The sequence below is a fragment of the Physcomitrium patens genome, chromosome 5 (genome assembly GCF_059467195.1).
Source record: "Physcomitrium patens ecotype Gransden chromosome 5, ASM5946719v1, whole genome shotgun sequence".
In the NCBI taxonomy this organism is placed as follows: Eukaryota; Viridiplantae; Streptophyta; class Bryopsida; order Funariales; family Funariaceae; genus Physcomitrium; species Physcomitrium patens.
The window spans coordinates 5,131,070-5,150,260 of record NC_143414.1 but is presented as its reverse complement, the minus strand read 5'-3'; the positions used below and the strand labels follow the sequence as shown (position 1 = coordinate 5,150,260).

Genomic DNA, 19,191 nt, shown 5'->3' with positions numbered 1-19,191 from the left:
ACACAACAAAAAAAAATAGAATAATTCACTCACTTCAAAAACAAAACATGAATAATAAATAAATACTCTTGTCAAATTATCAAGGATATGAATTATAATCAACCAAAGAATCAATGCACTCTTGTATCACTAGAAAAGAGTAGATATTCACTGAAACTATAATACTAAAACTATAATGGCTATTATCAAAGACAAGAAGACTAAAGACTCTTGAAATAAGACTAAAAACAAGAAAGGTATTGATAAGAATGAAAAAGGCTTTATTTTTACTACTATATATAATATCTAATTGAAAGCTTTGTGGTAATATTCTATAAGACTTCCAACACTTGTCTAATTTGAAAGACACATGTCTAAGTTGTAAGACAAGTTTTACATATGCGCCACATGACAAACCTCTACTAATAGCCAACATGATTAATACATGGCCAACTTGTTTGCTATGTTTTTAACCTATTAATCACCTATAGACATGTATAAAGTCAAATGTGCATCTATATAACTTCTAAAAAGCTTATTCACAAGATATTATCAAATTTACTTACTTCTACTTAATTTTACATAATTCATTTAAATTTAGGTAAATATGTATGTTTCTAACAATACATAGACCACTAATGTCTTACCTCAAGAGCTAGAGTCTATGGCACAAGATTGAAGATTTCATACAAGTAATAATATACCATTAAAAGATACATATAAAGATTAGTTGAAGTAATATAAGGTTTTAGAGTCAATACTAAGACCATCATGTAAAACCAATATTGAAATACAATAAAATCCTATAATTTTTATGTTCATTAAATTAGGCTTAATGTATGCATGATGATTGCTTAATAGCTAGAAGTTTCATTATCAATAAAAAAAAAAAAAAAAACCTTAAGATATGAATTGATATTATAAAGTGCTAAAGGTGTAAGGTTAGAATAGCAACTCGTGCAAAAACTATCCAAAGACTAAGTGATGGCAAGGCAATTGAGATTGATGTCTGTATAGTTCATAAGATTCTACCAAATGCATTAATTGAGATCAATGTTATTTAGCTATGGTCGTTTGGATTCTCTTTTTTAAAATAAAAAATTTCAAATGATTGCCATGCAAAAGCACAATCAATAGTCCGTTGGCTTAGTTAATTCAAATTCTAGTTGTTTTTACCACTTTTAGCTAATTTTAATATTAATCTCATCTAATTGACATGGAAATGGTGCTAAAAACATTAGATTTAGTTATATGACTTCTTGAGATCACTAATAGGTAGCTAATCAATCTAACTAATAAGTAGTAGTAAGTTAGAAAGATAGCCTCAAAAGCCAATTTTGAAAGTGATTTGAAAGGTTTGTTTTGTCAAATAGAAGAATCATTATCTTTAAATATAATAATTGGGTATTATTTATTTGAGATGTGTTATTGCTTTAGAAAAATAATATTTGAATCTTATTAGTAAAATATAATATTTTTATTTTTATTTTTATCTTTTTCCTTCTAAATAGAGACAAGAAAATGTAGCATTGAACAAAAGAGGTTAAAAAAACATCAAATAATCTTTGTTGCAATTATCAATAGAACAAAGAAATACAAAGATTAGTAATGCAATCAATTAAAAATTATTGTAGGATCAACCTAGAAGTAACAATGTAAGGAAAATGTAGTGATACACAAAAAAGAACTATAATGTATATCACATAAGAAGAGTGACACATCAACTAAGAAAGCTAAATAAAAACTATGAAACATTTTAAACTATACGTTTTTTCTAGTTTGTAAGTGTATGCCAAATTTAAATCTTAAGATCTTTTGTTAATGTCTAATTGGATGATTCAAAACTAATCTTATTCCTTTCTACATTATACTTGCAAATCTTATAACTTGTAAGTGTAGTCTACAAATTATAACATGTGAGGCAACTGGTTTTTAGGTTTTGAGGTTGTACTAAAAGTTAGCTATAAAATTGCAAAACAAATTTAGATTGTTTTTTAGTAGTGTGCTTAAACATTTCTTGTTATCTTTCTTTATAGTTGCAATGATTGAAATTTTTATTTTCAGTTCACCTTTGTAAGAAGAAATCTTACTGCAATTTAACATTTCATGCATTAAAAATACTAAATTTTGAAATTTATATATATATATATATATATACATATACATAAAATCTAATTTGAAAAAAAATAAAATATGATTCTTTTTAGAACATAGCAAGATTGTTATTTTTTAATTATAAGATTTGTGGTCTGTTACAACTCAATAATGTGTAGACATTTAATATAATTTGCTTAGAATTTTCGAACATTTACATTAGACATTACTTTTAATTTGGTTAGACAATATGTTTTGTACAACAGCAGATCGAATTAAAAGCATAAACGGTGTTACTGCCTGTTGATGTACGATCGTCAGTTTGAAGAGTATCAACGGAGAATGCCCGCTACAATGTAGTAAACAAGCTTCTAAAGTAGGTCGTTCAATTGTCATTTAAGAACAATGTGTCATATTTGGCATACTTCTTACACTTCCGCTTTACACATAATCACCTCTACGTGCTTTTCCTATTTCGGGTATATTCATAACATATAACCATAAACAAAAAGATTTTTTCAAAAATTGTATAGAGTAACTGAACAGTTGGCCGTTAGTTCATTTCAGCAACACCCTTTCAACGGCACACCGGTGAACTGCCACATCAGTGTTCATGACGAAGAATACTCTTCCCTTACTCAAAACCGTGAATATTGCAAGACTACAGAGATTCTCCTCCTTGAATTGAATCATATTAACTTCTACATTCAAGTGCCGCTCGATTTCAATTCTTCCGCTCACACGTTTTCAAAAAGGATAGTAAACATAATGAGCGATAATTCATACAAGGATTGAACATGACAAATCGAGTAATTCTCAGAACCAGGTGCACAACCAGCGCGAAAACTCCGACAACGGACACATTAATTTCTTTCCTCAAAACCGTGAATAGAGAAAATCTGTCTGCTCACAGTCCCTCTTCACATAAAAACTTGACACTCATTTTCACCTTCAACCAACACAATCCCTGCTCGTTCGCTAGGAACAGAAGTTGCTGCAAACCCGCTGTAAGTCGGATTGCATTCATGTATCCGACTGCAAGACAGACTCTTCCGCATTCTACCATCTGCTACTGGCCTTGACACTGTGTCGAAGCAAGGTGACGCACGGAGTAAACACAACCGTTCGTCATCACATGTTCCGAACACCAACGTTGCGACATTTCAGGGATCAGCGTCTCCCGTGGCACACCAAAACACGTTCATTCTTGTGTAATCATCCTTTACTGAACCAGCGTGGCTGGAAACACCCAACCGCCAATAATTTGCAACACTTACTCCTCTATGGTACAGAATGCAAGGCGATCTTGCGCCTCAGCCGTCATCTCTTCGACGGATCATACATCTAGTTGCCGGGAACGAAGTTGGTGGCGTATGCCCATGCGTTGTTCGCAACGGGGTCAGCCAGGTGGTCGTTCAGGTTCTCCAGGGGTCCCTTGCCGGTGACGATAGCCTGGACGAAGAACCCGAACATTGAGAACATTGCCAATCGCCCGTTCTTGATTTCCTTCACCTTCAACTCGGCGAAGGTGTCGGGGTCGTCGGCCAAGCCCAAGGGGTCGAATGAACCTCCTGGGTAGATGGGGTCCGTCACCTCACCCAAGGGACCACCGGCGACGCGGTAACCCTCCACGGCTCCCATCAGGATCACCTGGCATGCCCAGATGGCCAAAATGCTCTGTGCGTGCACAAGGCTGGGGTTGCCGAGGTAGTCCAAACCTCCCTCGCTGAAGATCTGGGCGCCAGCCTTGAACCACACGGCCTCTCCGAACTTCACACCGCTCTTGGCCAGGAGCTCAGGGGTCAAGCACCCCAAGGCTCCGAGCATGGCCCACCGGGCGTGGATGACCTCCAGCTCGCGGTTGCGGGCGAACGTCTCGGGGTCGGAGGACAATCCAGCGGTATCCCAGCCGTAGTCACCAGCGAACTCACCATTCAGGTACGAGGGGGTCTCGCCGGAGAATGGGCCCAGAAACTTGGGTCGGTCAGCGCCATACCTACACCAATCAGTCACATCGCCGACTGAGTAATCAAGCATCGCAACCTCTGTTTGCACAAACCACTCGCATGTCCCCGAACAAACATAACACCAACCAGCACCCTTGACACACTCTCCATAAACCCGGCATTGTGTCATCAGCACTCGCATAACACCCATCTACCAGACTCACAAAAACGCGAAGCTCACCAGATGCTGTCAGACCCAGCGGACTTGCGCATGGTGACGCGGGCCTCATTGGCACCCACCCTGCGGGACAGCTCGTTCACGGGCTTGAGCAAGCTCTGCCCAGCCAAGGCGGTAGAAGCGCAGGCGGTAGCGGCAGCCATGGCTGAAACACACAATGCACAGCGAAGCTATCACGAGATTGACACACCGGAAGTGCAAGCCGCTGCGAGTCAATAACTACAGTTGGAGGCGGGAGGGGCAATTATAGCACAGATGGAGGGGCAGGACACAGCAGGATAAAAGGGCAGCAGGAGCACTTATCGGATAAGACGATATCGGAACCCGGATGAGCGGAGGTTCATGTCGTCAACTTATTAGCTCGATGCGGTCCGGGCCATCTCCGACCAGGGAATTGGATTCCGCCCGAGGCACGCTCTTCCACGTGACGCTCGCCATCTAATTGCGTGGTGGGTTGCACCGCTCTTGCTTCGCCGCTAGACTCCGTTTACCGGCGGTCTTGAGTGCGCTACTCGTTTTCCGAGCCAATCTTTCATTTTATTTAAGTTATGTATGTTGTTCATTTGTATTCTTATACGCTAGCACCTCTTCTGTTTGCCAGTGTGTTCCACAGATTTAGATGATCATGTCGCTAGTGCATGGTCTGTATAAGCAATAGCATGTGGTTTTGATTCTTGCAATTTTCGCTTGTTTCTATAAGCGTGACGTGAACTTCAATGGGTAAAGGAATCATTAGGTGGACACCTCGTCTTACTGTATGGACATTCTTCTTTTGTTGTTTGGACACCTCTCATGCCACGCACTCCTTCATATTCACAACAGATCTCTTACTTGCACTAAAAAGTTTTAGGGTATGTGTATAGTAAAAGATTTTTTATGTAAATTTAATTAGCTTTTTAAATCAAATTAAAGAAGTGTATAAAATCTATTATGAAATTGATTAAAATTTGATCAACAAAATAAAATAAATAGACAAATAAGGAGAAGATGAAATGAATTGCAATGAGCCATTACACACAATTCTTTTACTGTGTACTTATCCTAAACACTTTCAATGTAAAGAAGAGCTTTATTGTTTATGTGGGGGAGATGTGTGACACAAAGAGGTGTCCATGCAATAGAATGGGGTGTACACCTAACAATTCCCTTGATTTATGTTGAAGATATTACATATCAATTATATATATAGTATTGTTGTTGGTAGAATATACAAGGAAATTGAAATCAAAATTAGTGCCCAAAATTCTCTATATGTTTTTGGAATGGACGTATGTACAAGCATATGTTAGTTCTTTTAAAGTTTTCATATCTATGGTGAGGATGAAATATGCCATTGTATATGTCAATGAGGTAGAAAAATGCATCTTATGGCAATATATTTACTAAGTGAGTTTTTTTTTTTTATGAAAAAATAAGAAATAAGAAAAACACATATTGTGTTGGTATTTGTCTATATTTTGTTTGTTGAAATTTATTCATATAGTTTTGATTTTTTTACTATTATTATTTTTAAAATTTTAAAATATTATATATAAAAATAATAACTCTATCATTTATGAAAATAATAAGTCTATTATTTATGAAAATAATAAATCTATTATTTATGAAAATAATAAATCTATTATTTATGAAAATAATAAATCTATTATTTATGAAAATAATAAATCTATTATTTATGAAAATAATAAATCTATTATTTATGAGAATAATAAATCTATTATTTATGAAAATAATAAATCTATTATTTATGAAAATAATAAATCTATTACTTATGAAACTAATATCTACATTATTTATGAAAATAATATCTACATTATTTATGAAAATAATATCTACATTATTTATGAAAATAATATCTACATTATTTATGAAATTAATCTCTACATTATTTATGAAAATAATATCTACATTATTTATGAAAATAATATCTACATTATTTATGAAAATAATATCTACATTATTTATGAAAATAATATCTACATTATTTATGAAAATAATATCTACATTATTTATGAAAATAATATCTACATTATTTATGAAAATAATATCTACATTATTTATGAAAATAATATCTATATTATTTTTGAAAATAATATCTATATTATTTTTGAAAATAATATCTATATTATTTTTGAAAATAATATCTATATTATTTTTGAAAATAATATCTATATTATTTTTGAAAATAATATCTATATTATTTTTGAAAATAATATCTATATTATTGATGAAAATAATCACTATATTATTTATGAAAATAATATCTATATTATTTTTGAGAATAATCACTATATTATTTATGAAAATAATATCTATATTATTGATGAAAATAGTAACTATATTATTTATGAAAATAATCACTATATAATTTATGAAAGTAATCACTATATTATTTATGAAAATAATCTTTATATTTTTTATGAAAATAATCTTTATATTTTTTATGAAAATAATCTTTATATTTTTTATGAAAATAATCTTTATATTTTTTATGAAAATAATCACTATATTATTTATGAAAATAATCACTATATTATTTACGAAAATAATCACTATATTTTTTATGAAAATAATAACTATCTTATCTATGAAAGTAATAACCATATTATTTATGAAAATAAATACTTTGTTATTTAGAAATTACTTCATTACTTAACCATATTGAAAAACCAAAATAACAGGTTTTTCTTTTCAAACTGAAATCTTCTAATGCAACCAAGTAGCAATGCATTTTTGCAATTTACTACTGCTAAGTGCAATAAAATTGACAATAATTGATTTTATTAAGACAATTAGAGTTGTTTGAATATGTTTACTAAATTAAATTAGTTCTCTTCTGGTAGTAGATCCTTCAAGTATTAAAGAAATAATGATTTTCTTATTTGAGAAGTTGGATGGCAATAGATCAAAGTTTCAATGATTTGTCAATCATGTAAAATTGGTGATTGAATCTCAATCTCAAAACTATCCAATTTTACAATCACAAGTTATATTTATAGAAAGACTATTTTTTTGTTCTACTTTATTATAATTTTTTCTTATCTTAAACAACATGATTCAATATTGGATAATTTAAAAGTTTTTCTAAACAAGGTTTTAATCCATATATGAAAAACATAATGTAATATGTATTATAATCAATAAGATTTATATTTTGTATTAAAAAAATCAATTATTAATATTATATGCTTCACAATTTTAATAATTTATGACTGATATTAGTTGAGATGATACTTTATTTATTAATAATTATTTTATGGATTAAAATATGAGGTAAAAAAATTGATGTTGAATTTATATAATCCTTAGACATTAAGTTATGCATTTGAATTTGCTGTGAAGTATAACAATTGGATTTTTTAAACTTTGACCTAAAAGTTGCAAAAACAGGCATCAACCTTTTTAGAATTTAATAGCAATATCAATGTCTTTAGAATAGATATTTTTTTAGAATCTATTAATCATAAGGTATTTGCTTTTTTAGATTAAGAAGCTTTAACTTGTTTTTTTAGATGGAAAGTTTTTTAAAAGATACAAAATATGCTTAATAAAGAAAACTAAACTTATGCATGTAGAAATCATAGATGGTTGTCCGTTGTCTTCTAGAGATGCTATTCATAAAATACTTTGTAAGGAAGTAGCAATAAATGGTTACAATAGTGTTATTTATACCAAATCTATTTTTAATAGTAGAAAGACTTCAAATGGTATTCCAAGTCAATATAAAGATTAACAAGATGTTATTAAAAAGAATAATGCAAATATGTTTTCAAAGAATTGTTCTTATGACTACTCTATTGACCTTTAAGAGAAAGTTGAATCAACATTTAGACCAATCTATAGCTTATCACAAAATGAGTTGACTAAATTTAAGGTATATATTGATGAGAACTTAGCCAAGAACTTTATATGCTATTCAAAATCTTTATCATGAACTTCTATCTTATTTGTAAACAAATAGATAGATCATTACATATGTATGTAGATTATTGATAACTTAATAAAATTACTATTAAAAATAAGCATTCTTTATCTTTGATACTAAGATTTTTTATTAGATCTATACAAAAATAGATCTATAAAGAGCATATAATTAAGTACATATTAAAATAAATAAATAAATAAATTGAAGACTATGATTTGAATCAAGTATGGACATTTTAAATACCATATCATGTCTTTTGGTCTCAAAAACATATTGATTCTTTTTAATATCTTAAAAATGATGTTTTCTGAAAGTTTTAAGATATTTTTTATTTTTTATATATACAAATTTGAATATATTCTAAAAATAGAAAAATTATAAATTTTATATATATCATATATTAAAAAAACTTAAAAATATTGGACTATATGCCAAGATGGAAAAGTAGGTATTTTATACAACTCAAGTTGATTTTTTTGGATATACCATTTCAAAAGAAGGTATTATAATAAATTCTAAATAAAATCAAACTATTATAGATTAGAAGGTTCCTAGAAAAATAAAAGATGTTAAATATCTTTTATAATTTACAAAATATTACTAAATCTTTATCAAAAAGTTTTCTCAAGTTGTAGCTCTACTTATGAATTTGACTTGTAGTAGAATAAAGAAATTAAAGTAGTATTTAAAGCTCTAAAGACAGTTTTTACTTTGACATCAATCTTACATCATGTGGATTTTTTTAAAGTATTTTTTTTTAATAAAAATAGGTATATCAAAATTTACCTTTGGTATAATATTATTATGTATGGGAGCAAGTAACAAACTTCATCATATATCTTTTCATTCAAAAAAGGTTTTAGCAATGAAGATTAATTATGAGATCCTTAACAAAGAACTTTTTGTAATTATAGATTCATTTCAAGAATTACATCAACATCTAAAAGACACTTTCAATCAAGTAGTTATTTATACAAATCACAAGAACTTCAAGTACTCATATAAGCATGGATTTTAAATGGTTGCCAAATATAAACTAAAATAAAATTCCATTAGCTCGTAGATTATCCTAGGTCATAATAATTTTAATTATCTTTTATATTTAATTATACATAATTATTACTTAAAATTCTTGTCAAAAATTTCTTTAATACTTCCAAAATAATTCATTTTTGTCAATGCCACCACAAGATGCTTCAAATTGGTTTTGTTCTCTACAATGCACTTAATATAATATTATTACTTTACCCCAAAACATAAAAATTAAATTTTTCTTATAGATATGTATTTAAGTACAAGTTTTTTTATTAGATATGTATTTATGTACAATTTTTTTAAATCTAATTATAAATAAATACAAAAATTTAATAAAAAAACAAACAAAGTACATACAAAAAAAATAAAAATACAAAAAATTAAAAAATCCTTTTAATAATATCCATATTTAGATATAACTTTATGACTATTACTGATACATAAATTAATATATAGTTTAATTATAATGTAATTTTAAAAAAATATTGTTATTATTTTTATATATAATATTTCAAAATTTTAAAAATAATAATAGTAAAAAAATCAAAACTATATGAATAAATTTTCAACAAACAAAATATATACAAATACCAACACAATATGTGTTTTTCTTATTTCTTATTTTTTCATAAAAAAAAAAAACTCACTTAGTAAATATATTGCCATAAGATGCATTTTTCTACCTCATTGACATATACAATGGCATATTTCATCCTCACCATAGATATGAAAACTTTAAAAGAACTAACATATGCTTGTACATACGTCCATTCCAAAAACATATAGAGAATTTTGGGCACTAATTTTGATTTCAATTTCCTTGTATATTCTACCAACAACAATACTATATATATAATTGATATGTAATATCTTCAACATAAATCAAGGGAATTGTTAGGTGTACACCCCATTCTATTGCATGGACACCTCTTTGTGTCACACATCTCCCCCACATAAACAATAAAGCTCTTCTTTACATTGAAAGTGTTTAGGATAAGTACACAGTAAAAGAATTGTGTGTAATGGCTCATTGCAATTCATTTCATCTTCTCCTTATTTGTCTATTTATTTTATTTTGTTGATCAAATTTTAATCAATTTCATAATAGATTTTATACACTTCTTTAATTTGATTTAAAAAGCTAATTAAATTTACATAAAAAATCTTTTACTATACACATACCCTAAAACTTTTTAGTGCAAGTAAGAGATCTGTTGTGAATATGAAGGAGTGCGTGGCATGAGAGGTGTCCAAACAACAAAAGAAGAATGTCCATACAGTAAGACGAGGTGTCCACCTAATGATTCCTTTACCCATTGAAGTTCACGTCACGCTTATAGAAACAAGCGAAAATTGCAAGAATCAAAACCACATGCTATTGCTTATACAGACCATGCACTAGCGACATGATCATCTAAATCTGTGGAACACACTGGCAAACAGAAGAGGTGCTAGCGTATAAGAATACAAATGAACAACATACATAACTTAAATAAAATGAAAGATTGGCTCGGAAAACGAGTAGCGCACTCAAGACCGCCGGTAAACGGAGTCTAGCGGCGAAGCAAGAGCGGTGCAACCCACCACGCAATTAGATGGCGAGCGTCACGTGGAAGAGCGTGCCTCGGGCGGAATCCAATTCCCTGGTCGGAGATGGCCCGGACCGCATCGAGCTAATAAGTTGACGACATGAACCTCCGCTCATCCGGGTTCCGATATCGTCTTATCCGATAAGTGCTCCTGCTGCCCTTTTATCCTGCTGTGTCCTGCCCCTCCATCTGTGCTATAATTGCCCCTCCCGCCTCCAACTGTAGTTATTGACTCGCAGCGGCTTGCACTTCCGGTGTGTCAATCTCGTGATAGCTTCGCTGTGCATTGTGTGTTTCAGCCATGGCTGCCGCTACCGCCTGCGCTTCTACCGCCTTGGCTGGGCAGAGCTTGCTCAAGCCCGTGAACGAGCTGTCCCGCAGGGTGGGTGCCAATGAGGCCCGCGTCACCATGCGCAAGTCCGCTGGGTCTGACAGCATCTGGTGAGCTTCGCGTTTTTGTGAGTCTGGTAGATGGGTGTTATGCGAGTGCTGATGACACAATGCCGGGTTTATGGAGAGTGTGTCAAGGGTGCTGGTTGGTGTTATGTTTGTTCGGGGACATGCGAGTGGTTTGTGCAAACAGAGGTTGCGATGCTTGATTACTCAGTCGGCGATGTGACTGATTGGTGTAGGTATGGCGCTGACCGACCCAAGTTTCTGGGCCCATTCTCCGGCGAGACCCCCTCGTACCTGAATGGTGAGTTCGCTGGTGACTACGGCTGGGATACCGCTGGATTGTCCTCCGACCCCGAGACGTTCGCCCGCAACCGCGAGCTGGAGGTCATCCACGCCCGGTGGGCCATGCTCGGAGCCTTGGGGTGCTTGACCCCTGAGCTCCTGGCCAAGAGCGGTGTGAAGTTCGGAGAGGCCGTGTGGTTCAAGGCTGGCGCCCAGATCTTCAGCGAGGGAGGTTTGGACTACCTCGGCAACCCCAGCCTTGTGCACGCACAGAGCATTTTGGCCATCTGGGCATGCCAGGTGATCCTGATGGGAGCCGTGGAGGGTTACCGCGTCGCCGGTGGTCCCTTGGGTGAGGTGACGGACCCCATCTACCCAGGAGGTTCATTCGACCCCTTGGGCTTGGCCGACGACCCCGACACCTTCGCCGAGTTGAAGGTGAAGGAAATCAAGAACGGGCGATTGGCAATGTTCTCAATGTTCGGGTTCTTCGTCCAGGCTATCGTCACCGGCAAGGGACCCCTGGAGAACCTGAACGACCACCTGGCTGACCCCGTTGCGAACAACGCATGGGCATACGCCACCAACTTCGTTCCCGGCAACTAGATGTATGATCCGTCGAAGAGATGACGGCTGAGGCGCAAGATCGCCTTGCATTCTGTACCATAGAGGAGTAAGTGTTGCAAATTATTGGCGGTTGGGTGTTTCCAGCCACGCTGGTTCAGTAAAGGATGATTACACAAGAATGAACGTGTTTTGGTGTGCCACGGGAGACGCTGATCCCTGAAATGTCGCAACGTTGGTGTTCGGAACATGTGATGACGAACGGTTGTGTTTACTCCGTGCGTCACCTTGCTTCGACACAGTGTCAAGGCCAGTAGCAGATGGTAGAATGCGGAAGAGTCTGTCTTGCAGTCGGATACATGAATGCAATCCGACTTACAGCGGGTTTGCAGCAACTTCTGTTCCTAGCGAACGAGCAGGGATTGTGTTGGTTGAAGGTGAAAATGAGTGTCAAGTTTTTATGTGAAGAGGGACTGTGAGCAGACAGATTTTCTCTATTCACGGTTTTGAGGAAAGAAATTAATGTGTCCGTTGTCGGAGTTTTCGCGCTGGTTGTGCACCTGGTTCTGAGAATTACTCGATTTGTCATGTTCAATCCTTGTATGAATTATCGCTCATTATGTTTACTATCCTTTTTGAAAACGTGTGAGCGGAAGAATTGAAATCGAGCGGCACTTGAATGTAGAAGTTAATATGATTCAATTCAAGGAGGAGAATCTCTGTAGTCTTGCAATATTCACGGTTTTGAGTAAGGGAAGAGTATTCTTCGTCATGAACACTGATGTGGCAGTTCACCGGTGTGCCGTTGAAAGGGTGTTGCTGAAATGAACTAACGGCCAACTGTTCAGTTACTCTATACAATTTTTGAAAAAATCTTTTTGTTTATGGTTATATGTTATGAATATACCCGAAATAGGAAAAGCACGTAGAGGTGATTATGTGTAAAGCGGAAGTGTAAGAAGTATGCCAAATATGACACATTGTTCTTAAATGACAATTGAACGACCTACTTTAGAAGCTTGTTTACTACATTGTAGCGGGCATTCTCCGTTGATACTCTTCAAACTGACGATCGTACATCAACAGGCAGTAACACCGTTTATGCTTTTAATTCGATCTGCTGTTGTACAAAACATATTGTCTAACCAAATTAAAAGTAATGTCTAATGTAAATGTTCGAAAATTCTAAGCAAATTATATTAAATGTCTACACATTATTGAGTTGTAACAGACCACAAATCTTATAATTAAAAAATAACAATCTTGCTATGTTCTAAAAAGAATCATATTTTATTTTTTTTCAAATTAGATTTTATGTATATGTATATATATATATATATATATAAATTTCAAAATTTAGTATTTTTAATGCATGAAATGTTAAATTGCAGTAAGATTTCTTCTTACAAAGGTGAACTGAAAATAAAAATTTCAATCATTGCAACTATAAAGAAAGATAACAAGAAATGTTTAAGCACACTACTAAAAAACAATCTAAATTTGTTTTGCAATTTTATAGCTAACTTTTAGTACAACCTCAAAACCTAAAAACCAGTTGCCTCACATGTTATAATTTGTAGACTACACTTACAAGTTATAAGATTTGCAAGTATAATGTAGAAAGGAATAAGATTAGTTTTGAATCATCCAATTAGACATTAACAAAAGATCTTAAGATTTAAATTTGGCATACACTTACAAACTAGAAAAAACGTATAGTTTAAAATGTTTCATAGTTTTTATTTAGCTTTCTTAGTTGATGTGTCACTCTTCTTATGTGATATACATTATAGTTCTTTTTTGTGTATCACTACATTTTCCTTACATTGTTACTTCTAGGTTGATCCTACAATAATTTTTAATTGATTGCATTACTAATCTTTGTATTTCTTTGTTCTATTGATAATTGCAACAAAGATTATTTGATGTTTTTTTAACCTCTTTTGTTCAATGCTACATTTTCTTGTCTCTATTTAGAAGGAAAAAGATAAAAATAAAAATAAAAATATTATATTTTACTAATAAGATTCAAATATTATTTTTCTAAAGCAATAACACATCTCAAATAAATAATACCCAATTATTATATTTAAAGATAATGATTCTTCTATTTGACAAAACAAACCTTTCAAATCACTTTCAAAATTGGCTTTTGAGGCTATCTTTCTAACTTACTACTACTTATTAGTTAGATTGATTAGCTACCTATTAGTGATCTCAAGAAGTCATATAACTAAATCTAATGTTTTTAGCACCATTTCCATGTCAATTAGATGAGATTAATATTAAAATTAGCTAAAAGTGGTAAAAACAACTAGAATTTGAATTAACTAAGCCAACGGACTATTGATTGTGCTTTTGCATGGCAATCATTTGAAATTTTTTATTTTAAAAAAGAGAATCCAAACGACCATAGCTAAATAACATTGATCTCAATTAATGCATTTGGTAGAATCTTATGAACTATACAGACATCAATCTCAATTGCCTTGCCATCACTTAGTCTTTGGATAGTTTTTGCACGAGTTGCTATTCTAACCTTACACCTTTAGCACTTTATAATATCAATTCATATCTTAAGGTTTTTTTTTTTTTTTATTGATAATGAAACTTCTAGCTATTAAGCAATCATCATGCATACATTAAGCCTAATTTAATGAACATAAAAATTATAGGATTTTATTGTATTTCAATATTGGTTTTACATGATGGTCTTAGTATTGACTCTAAAACCTTATATTACTTCAACTAATCTTTATATGTATCTTTTAATGGTATATTATTACTTGTATGAAATCTTCAATCTTGTGCCATAGACTCTAGCTCTTGAGGTAAGACATTAGTGGTCTATGTATTGTTAGAAACATACATATTTACCTAAATTTAAATGAATTATGTAAAATTAAGTAGAAGTAAGTAAATTTGATAATATCTTGTGAATAAGCTTTTTAGAAGTTATATAGATGCACATTTGACTTTATACATGTCTATAGGTGATTAATAGGTTAAAAACATAGCAAACAAGTTGGCCATGTATTAATCATGTTGGCTATTAGTAGAGGTTTGTCATGTGGCGCATATGTAAAACTTGTCTTACAACTTAGACATGTGTCTTTCAAATTAGACAAGTGTTGGAAGTCTTATAGAATATTACCACAAAGCTTTCAATTAGATATTATATATAGTAGTAAAAATAAAGCCTTTTTCATTCTTATCAATACCTTTCTTGTTTTTAGTCTTATTTCAAGAGTCTTTAGTCTTCTTGTCTTTGATAATAGCCATTATAGTTTTAGTATTATAGTTTCAGTGAATATCTACTCTTTTCTAGTGATACAAGAGTGCATTGATTCTTTGGTTGATTATAATTCATATCCTTGATAATTTGACAAGAGTATTTATTTATTATTCATGTTTTGTTTTTGAAGTGAGTGAATTATTCTATTTTTTTTTGTTGTGTTTTAAAGGTTGTAGATTATCTATCTTTAAACCAATATTTGTATTTGATACCAAAGGTTGTGGATTAACCTTTTCTAACTTGACTTATGGATTTGTTAAAATTGTTTGTTATAAAGATGGAAGATAAATTTATGGATGCTACACTTGACAAAAGTGAGAATAGATTTGCAACTACTGCAAATCTTCACAAGCTTGTCAATACTCTTAGAATAATATTTTTTTGTATTATAGTCGACAATCATGGAGGTATTATTTCTAAGTTTGGAGAAGAAATTAATAATAAAATCTAATATCTATATCATGAAGTTGTGTAGTTAAGAAATATAAGTAGATCAACCTCACAATTAAATCCAAGAAGTCTTGCTACTACAAGTTTTAGGAAGATAAATATTAGTATCTCAAAAAAGTTTGATGGAATAAGCTCAAATTTTTGAGGATTCCTATAATAAGTCTAGTTCTATTTAAGATTATATTCTTCTCAATGTCTTGATGGATTTATTCAAGTTGGATTCATAGGTACATTCATATCTAAAAGTGTTATTTTTTTAATTTTTATCCTTAATGGAAAAAGATTTAAAACTCATATATGATCTAAATTTATTCTTGGAATTGTTTACAATTATATTTTGAGAAAGAAATCGAAAAAATATAGCAAAAATAAAACTCTTATCTTTACAAAAAGGATTAAAATCAACTACTATATGTATTGCTAAAATTCAAAACCTTACTTGAAACGTGGATTAGAATATTAAAGCTTTTATCAATCAATTTCAATATGGATTAAAAGATAATTTCATAGATTTATTATTAATAATATTACAAGTAGAATTATCAATATAAATTATTGGTTAAGCCATTGTATGAAAAAATCAACTTTTTGAAAGACTCTAAGAACAAAGATTTTAATGGAAAAGAACAAATTAAGTTATGAGAATAATTTCTAAATTTTCAGAAGCTTATTTGTTGAAGGCATAACCTATGAAAATTGATACAATATATTTTAAACCTCTTATTGAGCAAAAAAAGTCTTGATGTTATTAAAAATGATTGTGCTTATATTGTGGAGAATCTAAGTACATTACTCAAAATCGTCCAACAAAGTAACACAATCACAAAATGAGGAGTATGATTGCTAAAGATGACAATGTCTTAGAAAATAAGTTTATTAAGTTATAATATGGACATGAAATTAGAATCTTATGTAATACATTATAAAGTTTTTTTTTTTTTAGATTTCTTAGCTTATTATAAAATAGATTAATATTTAATACCAAATAATTATAAAGCCTTTGACATATTAGATTTAGAAGCCTCAACTTATTTTATATTGAAAGACTTTATTAAAAAATATGAAATACCTATAGTAAAGAAAATTAAACATGTTGTAATATAATAACATGATTATAAGGTAAAAGAGAATAATATAGGTTTATATTATAGAAGAGATAAATTAAAAAAATATAATAAAAATATAATAGAAAAGATATGGAGGTAGTAAAAATATTTAGTGTTAATATTATGTTTTATTATTAAGACTTCTTTCTAGTTTTTTGGCCATCAATAAGGTAAAATAAAATAGATTAAAAAAAAATTATTACAAGAAGTTTTTAGAAGGGAATTAAGAATAATTTTTAATTAAAATCACTCTCAAAAACCTTGAACTTATTTTGAGAGAAGATCAATTGTGAATAAGAGTCAAAATCAAACCATGAGGCACAAAATTGTGCACCTATAGTAATTTTGGAATTCTTTTGCTTATCAAAGAATGAAATTAGAGAATATACATTAAGAAGGTAGATGAAGTATTGATATTAAGTAATTTTAATGGATATTAAGTTGCAAAAAGCTTTTAAAAAAGAAGATGTTTTCAGTGATTTTGGATTTTGTGAAATAATAAGAACTTACATATTTGCAAATATTTTAACTATTGTGAAAAATTTATAAGTGAATTATTTTAGATTTTAAAATATATATTTTTTAATATTTTTAAAATATTAGAAATAAATAAAACGATTATATCAATGAATTTAGAAATTTGATTGGATTTGGATCTCAAATATTTAAATTTTAGGATTAATAAGATTTTTTGTTATCTTAAAAAATCCATTGATTCAATTGAAGAAAAATTTTGTGAAAGCATAATGATCTTAGATATCTATATTTTTGTTAGTTTAGAGATTAATCAATTAGTTCACAAAATAATAATCAATGTTAAAAAATTAACAATTAGGTTGGAAAAAAAACAATTATTGACATCCAAAATTATTAGGAGTTTTTTTTTTTTATTTATTTTATTTTATTATAGGTATGTTTGATTTTTTTTTATGCTTTATATGCTTAATTATTGATATGTGAGATTTTTTGTAGTCAAAGTCAATAATTCAATTTTTAGTTATAAGAGATATAAAATAACTATTGAAATTTGACTAAGATTAAATTAGAACTTATTTAGAATTTATTTATGGTTTTATTAGGATTTCAATTGGATTTTTTGGAAGCTATATAAGATTTTGGTTAAAATTTACTAAAACTTTTTTTAGGATTTTTAAAAGTATTTATTAGGATTTTATTAGGATTTTTTCAAGACTAAATTAGGATTTGGTTAGGATTACTAGGATCTAGTAAAGTTTTTTTTTTAGTTTTAGTATTTATTTAGAATTTTAAAAATATTTCTTTAAGATTTTTTTTATAATTTTTCAAAGTTTTTTTTTTAAAAACATTTAAATTTTCTTAAGATTTTATTAAGATTTTATTAGAATTGCTAAAGTTTAATTAGGATTTATTTAGGATTCTATCAAATTTTTTTAGGACCTTTGTTGTTGGAATTTCCAATTTATCTTCCTTAGCCAAGTGCTTGGTGCATTTTCATGCTAGAAAGCATATTATACTTCATGTATGTTGAAGTCTTAGAAGGTCATTTATTGTCTTTCAAAATTATTATCCATGAAACCATTTCTATAGATGTAGCAATAAATAGTCATAATAGCTTAGTCATATTTAATGTCATTAGATCTTCTTTTAATCTAATTATTTTAGGTTTATCATAGCTAATGAAGTAATATCTTTAAATAGATTGAATTTTTTATAACCTTGATTTATTCTTAGTATAATCTAGACTTTTTTTTTTTTTTTTTTTTTTTATCTAAGTAAAAAGTCATAAGTCTAAAACAACCAAACTCTTATTGGCAAGTGTAAGAGCTTTCATGTATTTTGCAAAGAAAGAGTCATGTTTTGTTATTTATGCCACATTAATGTTGATGGTAGAAAGACTTCAAGTTTCATTCTAAGCTAATATAAAGTTTATCAAAATATTTTTGAAAAAAAAATGTAGGAATTCATCTACAACATTGTAATATGATTGCTTAATTGATCTTTAAGAATGAGCTTAATTATTGTTGTGTTGTAGCATAGCTAATAGATAAAAGAAAAAAAAATAATATATTATAATATATATCTAATTTTAAAATATAATAGAAAATTACCTTAATAATATAAATAATATTCAAGAAATTAATAAATACTGATATCGCCTAATTATAAAATAGACTTCTATTTACTTTGTAGGACCATAAACAATACAGAAAAAGATATATTGGGAAAAGTAGTATCATAGGTATTTTAAGGTAGAAGTAAATAATAGATTCTAATAAAATTTATCTAAAAAAAAAAAGGTGTTTATATTTGTGA

At 30.3% G+C, this 19,191-nt stretch overlaps 2 protein-coding genes across 2 annotated transcripts; one reads left to right on the top strand and one right to left on the bottom strand.

Moving 5' to 3' along the window:
- Nucleotides 1–2,920: 2,920 nt before the first annotated feature.
- LOC149989240 (chlorophyll a-b binding protein, chloroplastic-like) lies at nucleotides 2,921–4,461 on the bottom strand. Its single transcript, XM_090250324.1, has 2 exons — nucleotides 4,261–4,461; nucleotides 2,921–4,069 (listed from the first exon to the last, which is right to left on the bottom strand). The coding sequence occupies exons 1-2, from the start codon at nucleotides 4,398–4,400 to the stop codon at nucleotides 3,418–3,420; spliced, it is 792 nt and encodes a 263-aa protein (XP_090106450.1). The 5' UTR covers nucleotides 4,401–4,461; the 3' UTR covers nucleotides 2,921–3,417.
- Nucleotides 4,462–11,046: 6,585 nt separating this feature from the next.
- LOC112282681 (chlorophyll a-b binding protein, chloroplastic) lies at nucleotides 11,047–12,587 on the top strand. Its single transcript, XM_024520634.3, has 2 exons — nucleotides 11,047–11,247; nucleotides 11,439–12,587. Exons 1-2 carry the CDS (start codon nucleotides 11,108–11,110, stop codon nucleotides 12,088–12,090), a joined length of 792 nt encoding a protein of 263 aa, XP_024376402.1. The 5' UTR covers nucleotides 11,047–11,107; the 3' UTR covers nucleotides 12,091–12,587.
- Nucleotides 12,588–19,191: the final 6,604 nt, after the last annotated feature.